The sequence below is a fragment of the Eucalyptus grandis genome, chromosome 7, assembly GCF_016545825.1.
Source record: "Eucalyptus grandis isolate ANBG69807.140 chromosome 7, ASM1654582v1, whole genome shotgun sequence".
In the NCBI taxonomy this organism is placed as follows: Eukaryota; Viridiplantae; Streptophyta; class Magnoliopsida; order Myrtales; family Myrtaceae; genus Eucalyptus; species Eucalyptus grandis.
The window spans coordinates 54,488,814-54,496,245 of NC_052618.1; the positions used below are offsets into that span (position 1 = coordinate 54,488,814).

A 7,432-nucleotide genomic window follows, 5' to 3' on the forward strand; every position below is an offset into this window, starting at 1 on the left:
AATGTCACATTTGCTTTAAAATTGGGATGTATTGGAGGTTAGGCTAAATATTATGTGCTTCACATCTTCCTTTCGTTTGTTAAGAAGAAAACATCTTCCTTTCACTTTTTTCTTTTTTCTTTTTTGGCTTTTAGATTGAAAAGCAAAATGTAAATCTCAAACTTCAACTTTTGGCCATAAATCTTACACCAATTTTATGACCTTGGCAAGTGATTTTATTACACTTCTACCAACCAATTTTAATACGAGATCCAATTGTATAGTCATTAAGTTAGAAATCATAAAATGACATGATCTTAGGAATTGAAAATCGATTTTAACAACATGAAGGTAAGAATCTCTCACTATTATTAACTTATGAATCAATCATGCTTTAATCATTATAATATACGAAGTGGTTCCTATACTAGGCGGGCAGGCAGGCAGGCAGGCAAGCAGGAAAGTTACAGACTAAAACAAAACCTGAAGAGCCAGATACCTTGTAAAAAGAACCAATGCCCTCTTCCTTAAGCATGTCTTTTGTCACCTAAACAGCCGATCCCTGACCCAATTGAATCCTCACCTACACACCAAACAACAATCAAAACCCAGAAGGATGAGCAAATCCGAGTGCTCAGCCATAGATCTGAAGCAACGGAGCGATCCCATTCTAATACACACCGAAATGCTTTTTCAGCAATCAAGGTGTATGTCACCGGAGCCTAGGACCTGGTCTATGTCCAAAGGCTGTGGCAAAGGGCCTTAAATGCATTTTCAGCAATCAAGGTGTTCGGTATCTTAGATCATTTAGATGTGCCATCGGATCAAGTCTACACTGCAGAGCCCCTCGAAGGAATAAGCGATGCTTCTGAAAAACCTTGTGATTGGCGGTGAAGTTTGCATGTGGGGACGAATGGCCGACACTTCTAATGTCCAGCAAACGATATGGCCTAGATCTACCGCTGCTGCTGGAGGTAAGCCATCTTTGGCCATCGTTCTATGCTGAGGCATTGAGTCTTTTTTTTTCTTCTCGCCTCTTGTCCTTCTTTTTTTCCATTTAGAGTTTCTTATATCTTTTATAAAAATAAAAAAAATAAAAAAAAAAATCGCAAGGGAACCCTTTTAGTGACGATGAAGTTATATCTACATCCCTTCCCACATGACTGCTCCCGATGACAATCTCCTTTTTTGGGATTCTGGCTGGTTACCTATTATCATCTGTCTTATAATCTGTAAAGCTGTTTCTCTACTATATGAAACTTTATTTCACAAAAGAGGGCCAAGTTGGATGTCACCTAATGGTTCTGTATGAGTATCAGGGTTGTATGGATTTTGAAGACTTGGGGGGTGACCGGGGGTTTTGCCATTTATCCTTAAAGCCTTTTTTGATACTCTATTTCGTGCTGAGGTAATGAATGGCGTGTAGTCCTTTTTTTTTTTTTTGGGTGAACGGACGTATATTGTTGGAAATCAGTCTTTTAAGCGATTGAAACAGAGATGGAAAATAAAAACAACTTTTGGCATGTGAAATGGCTTTCCGGGGTCTTTATGTTGCCATTTGCTTGAAGGTTTCCTTAAAAGGAAGTTTAGGATAAATGTCGGATAAACTAGAATTGCTGAAAAGTAACGGGACAACCATCACTAGATATATGAATATCTACATTCTGACAACTCTCTTGAGTAAAATGTCGTATCCCTTCAATTTCAAAGCATCATTTATATAACCCATTCTCTAATTACAAGTATACCTCAGATCAAGTTAGGAAAAGAGCCTAAACGTGACGGGATAGATGGAGAAACCAAATTTTCACTGAACTGCGATGAATATGTTCAATGAGAAAGGAAAACCTCATAGCCAAAGAAGTAGTGGTTTGCCGGAGTCTGACACACGGTCCGCATAGCACTGCTAACGTGGAATGCCAACTGCCTATCTTCCGTCGGTGAATGCAGCTCTTTGTCGAACCAGCTGAGCAACTCAGCCAGCGTTTTCCCATGCTGGAGGAACTAATCTTGATTGTGAAGGCAGTATTGGATGCCGACGGCCTTCGTTGCAAGAGTGCTGTTTGGATATATAATCTTTTGATTGTCATACCTCAGAAACACGGTCGTCAGGATGTTTATCTCTTCCACAACCATCTAAAAGGATACAGCATATGAATGGGCGATGAATAACAGAAGAGACCATGTACAAGCCAAAGCAAATAGAGCAGTGAATATACAGTCGACACGTGATACCAGTATTTACCTGGACTCCATCGATCTCGCACCTGTCGCCCACATCATACGGACGCATCACGAACAAGAAGACGATGGCCTCAAATATGGTCTTGCTGGTGTTCCTGAAAATAAATGCGACAAGGACGAGCAGCGAATAGAGAAAGAACAGGAACTTGCTTGTTGCTATTCCCAGGATGAGAAGCCAGATGATCAATATGATGATACCGACTATGACGTTGACCACGTGATGCAGCTTGTCGACTGCAGTCCTGGTGTCATTTAAGGTCAAGGCAAGTGCTCTCCTCCCCCTGAAAGCATTGACCTAAAACGATTTGGTTAATTCGATTAGCATTGAAGACCAAAAAGTATGAACAAGCATGTCTAAGGACCTAATTTAACAGAATTCCACTCACCAGCCAGTTCTCCAGGCACGACTTGCTGATTATATTCTTGCATTCATCAACTCCTTCGAAGAGACTCATCGTATTCAAGGCTTCATGGTCCTTCATGAACCGCTTCAGATCTTCCAAGTAGATAAACCTAGCAACATCAATAAATTAAATAACTGACTCGGACACTTTCCATCATAAAACCAGATAATATCAACTGCACATAGTGCGCCAGTTAATTGGAAAGAGATCCAATCAGGGAAGCAATTGCCTCATTCAAGGATTATGTCAAAAGCTCAAAACAGGAGGTGAAGAACTATGATCTTACTTTGAATTAGGCTTAGCCACATTTCGAAAGATCTTCCTAGCTGCAGCTTTGGCTTCGTTTTCACTCCTGATCATTGTTGCCGACTCATCCTCTTGAGAAGAATCCTGTATCTGCTCATCCAACGTCGAGTGAAATCCATGCCGCACGACATTAATCAATCTTTTCATATTCCAGGCAGACACATTTTTGGGATTCATCTTTTGCAAGTGCTCCATTGTGATCCCTCCCCCTCGCTGTTTCCCGACAGCCCTGGAGAGAGCTTGGTGTTCTTCTCTCGGGGACTTCTCTGAAGCCCTCCTCCGCTCCCAACTACCATCCCACTTTCAGTTGGAAAAGCTGCCGCCCTTAGATCTGGCGGCACAGTCACGCCTGCTTTCTGTAAAGTCTGGAGATCACATGCAATCTCCTCCTCCTCTTCCTGTCTCCTCCAAATTTCAATCACAGGGGACCTGACAACGTCTCGATCACGTACTGATTGAACAGAGACTTCTGGATCCGTTCAAAGTAGGTGCTCACATGGAACGACCATGCCAGCACCTTGATGATCAGTGTCTTGATCAACCACAGTAGAGTCCCCACCAAAAAGCACACCAGCACCTTGGTGACGTACCTCAACCTGTCACTGTTCGTCTCCCTCTCGACCTTCTTGTCGAATAGAGCATGCCAAGCAATCAAGACCAATCCCAACCACAGGCAGTTCTGCACTGCCTTTCGAAGGCCGTAGACGAAATAAAGAACCCGTTTTCGCAGCAGAAAGTTCCTCTCGATGAAGAACACAACTAATCGAATCATCCACCCAGAGACCAACCTCCCACAAATCAAGACCAGGACCATGACCTCCCACTTCCACAGTTTGAGCTTCCACAAATCCTTATGCTTCAATGCAGGAATCGCAAGAGTATAAACTAAAGCACCAACGATCAAGACCAAACTCACCAACTGTAACAGAGCCATGGCACCGACCTGGGTTTTCTTGAACTCCTCTGGCAGGTCTTCTTCCAAGAAGATGTCGTCCTCGTCCTCATCCCCTGCCCTCCCCAACATTCCAGACCGCGGAATGTGACCCGATCTTCGCAGTAATTCCATGGATCAGTGTAAACAGAGAAAAACAGAACAAGCTTTGAAGGTGTGTGAGAGGCGCGCGTGCAGTGGAGAAAACGCGGTTGCACTTTGAAGATGGAGTTGTGAGAGAGAGAGTGCAGCTGGCCGCCGAAGCAGAGGATATATAAATGGGGAGAGGAGGGAGGAAACAGGAAACGTTCCGAAATAGGCAGCTCGTAAGAGGAAACAGAGCAGGGCGCTCTGGGATTCCGTTGAGAATCGAAATTCGCTTTCCTGTTCTGTTCTCCGTTCCAAAATAGGCAGCGAAGGTCGAAAGAGGAAGCAGCCGTTGGAAATCGAAATTCACTTTCGTGTTCCATTGTCTGCATGGCCAGGGTTTCCCAAATGCCCTTCGTACAGGATGGAAATTACCGACTGCCACTCTCCCGAAAATTCGGTAGCAATTGCAAAGTTTTGATGTTCAAAACGCGATATCGAAGAAGAGAAAGAAATATGGGAGGATAGTTTCGAAAGGGAAATATATATATTCTGTGTGCAAAATAATAAGGTATTGAAATATTCGGTGCAAAAATGATATGTATGCATAGGCGTCGTCATTTTAAATTATGTTTATCAAATATTTTAACACAACTTACCCATACACAACATGCGGTTCGATATCATTAATTGCAAAAGTTAAAAACAAACCGTTCGATATCAGTCTTTTAAGTGATCGAAAGAGAGATGTAACATAATAAATAACTTTTGGCATTGTGAAATGGCTTTCTAGGTTAAGGAACTCCTCATGGCCTTTGATTGTGTTTCCCTGACTCCCCAAACCTCAATTTGCCAGTTCATGCCTTATCTTCTCCTCTTCCATTGATGTATCACGTATGAGCAAATCCTCCTGAAAACTCAGTAGCCCCGGGACTCTAGTTTTTTTTCTTGTCTTAGCTTTCTCCTCTTGGCATGGCCTAGAGAGCTTGAGTGCCTAGTACTAGTTACAGATGTAAAATGCAATGTTATTATAGACAGGCTGCTCGATGCTAATACAAAATTGAGCCAACTCAATGAGCCCAGGTGTACTAAAAGCTGTGTAGTCCTTTATGCAGATTAGAAAATCGATAAGTATAGTGAAGTCATGATTTTTACATAGATCCATATTGATTCATTTGCTTCTATTTTGCAGAGGGACTATGGAGTAGGAGAGATGCCATATCCACTGGAACCGTAAATAAACGGCATTACCACGTCTACATTACTTCAAGTGCCCCCGAATGGGCAGGGGGGGTCCAAGCTGCTCCTGTCGCGAACAAATATGCACATCAGCCAAATAGTCTTGGACCTAGCCTCTCCATTCTCTACCGGATGGTAGTTTCTCTCTACCCTTGGGTAAAGGGTAGCGATGGTTTCTGAATCCCTTAAAAACCCTAACCCATCCCTCACCAAAACCTTATACCCCCACCATACGCTGTTTTCATACATATCCGCATCTTCCCTCACCATAACCAGCCGATTTTCCCAATACACGTTGACACCTAAATTTTAACTATTTTATTTACTTGTTCATCATATAAAGCATTTCATAACATTTACATTCAAGTAACAATAATATTTAACTTATCTTTAAAAAAAATTGTTCTAAAAAAATATAAAGAAAAAAAAAAAAAGAGAGAGGTTAAGAAATAATTTATAAAATAAAACATTTGGCTGTGGAGGGAGATTTTGATAGATTTTAGATTTTGGATAATGGAGTATTTTTCTTGTTGAGTGTATCCCCTCGTTTTAGAAGATGATTGTCAGCAGTTGGATAAATTATCTTAGAAAATCTTCACAAAAGATTTTAGATTTTGGAGCCATTTTCTTGTTGAGCATATTCCCCTTTTCGAAAGATGATCGTCGGCGGTTGAATGAATATATGCAATTATCTTGGAAAATCTTGGAGAGAGAGATATACCGGAGGGAGCGGAGAAAGGCTCACGGTTTTGTCAAAGACCGATTGCAGAGAGAGAGAGAATCCTGTTCGCATAACAAAAGGGAGAAGTCGGCGAAGCGCTGGCGAGGTTTCGTTCAAGCAGAGAGCATAATCCATTATATCTAGTCCAAATTTTCGAGGAGTCATCACAAAAAGGAGTCCCACATGAGGCCACGCCATAAAAAATACGCAGCACTTCATCACATCATCAGTGCATCTCGTCATCATCCTCGGCCACCTTACAAGCGATCTTAGCGATTTATTTTGAGGAGTACGCCCAACGCTCCACTGACCCGGTGACACTACTCAGCAAGCACCGACAATCCTCTTACCCTTGCATGCGTGCATGGAATTTCTGGCCTTGTAGGATCGAATTGGAATTGCCGAGTTCCCGCAACGATCGATATTGTTTGTTGCCTGCTGCTATTGCTGAGTTGTGTCGAGTTGACCATGGATCTGTGAACTCGTCCTCGTCCTTACATCATTCCTTGCCGGTTCCATTCTTGGAGATAACTTTTCCGAGCTAGGTAATCCTTTTAACCGAATTTAATTTGGTCCTTTTGATATTTTGTTATTTAGTTTACAATTATTTATTTCTAATTGTGATTTGTGATTTTGTTAGACATTATCTTATTAAGAAGATTGTCGATCGAGGATCACAATGATAAGAAATACTAAGCCCGAGTAGACGTCGATTAGATTTTTGATTATTGTGATTTTTCGTCTTGAGTTAGGGTGAATTATCTTTTATGTGGCTAATTACATTTCTCGTGTTAAATTTTAGTAAATTTTCTTATAAATATTTTTATAAAAATTGCATGACATAATAGGTTAGATTGCATTCCATGTTAGAACCTTTTTTTTTTTAAGCATAATATATGAACATAGGAAATTTCGTGGTTAAGATAGATTTAGTTATTCCTCAGTTTAGATGATAATATACTAAATATGATTCTAATAGAAAAGTTATAAAAAAACAGAAAAGTAAAATCATAAAAAAAATGCATATAGAATTATCATGTCATCTATTCCATATCATGTAGCACATGCATATTTAGGATCACGTAAATCAGACTGCACATATCTTGTGACGGTTCAAGTTATGTTATTTGAATTGTACCTCACATGTCATTAGATTAAAAATCATGCATATTAAATTTAAATTAAGATTGCATATAATTAATATTTTAAAAAAAGAAAAAAATTGGTGTCATGTCATTTAGAAATCATGTTTAGGGCATGCATTTTTATTAGCATTTTTGTAATCTTTTTTAGAGAGTAGACCTGGTTGTAGTACATAAATTATTACAATCTATCACTTCGGTTTATTGAATGTTATTTTATTGGTATGTTATTTTATTGATCGTGCACCCGCATGACCACCCTTTACATGTTAGTAGCTTAGGTTAAAATTAATCAATATTGCCTGTAAAATATTTTTGAAATTAAAATAGAAAGATACCGAAATGGCGATACATTAATCTAGCGTAATCATGTCTCCGG

General features: G+C 40.2%; 1 protein-coding gene across 1 annotated transcript; it reads right to left on the minus strand.

Annotated features, from left to right (window-relative positions):
* Window positions 1–1,983: 1,983 nt before the first annotated feature.
* On the minus strand, window positions 1,984–4,188 carry LOC120296226 (mechanosensitive ion channel protein 5-like). The gene is given in 6 exon segments (XM_039317942.1): window positions 1,984–2,115; window positions 2,225–2,518; window positions 2,610–2,736; window positions 2,914–3,145; window positions 3,148–3,360; window positions 3,363–4,188. Coding segments are annotated over 6 exon segments (1,635 nt in total). The 5' UTR covers window positions 4,000–4,188.
* Between the last annotated feature and the right edge of the window lie 3,244 nt (window positions 4,189–7,432).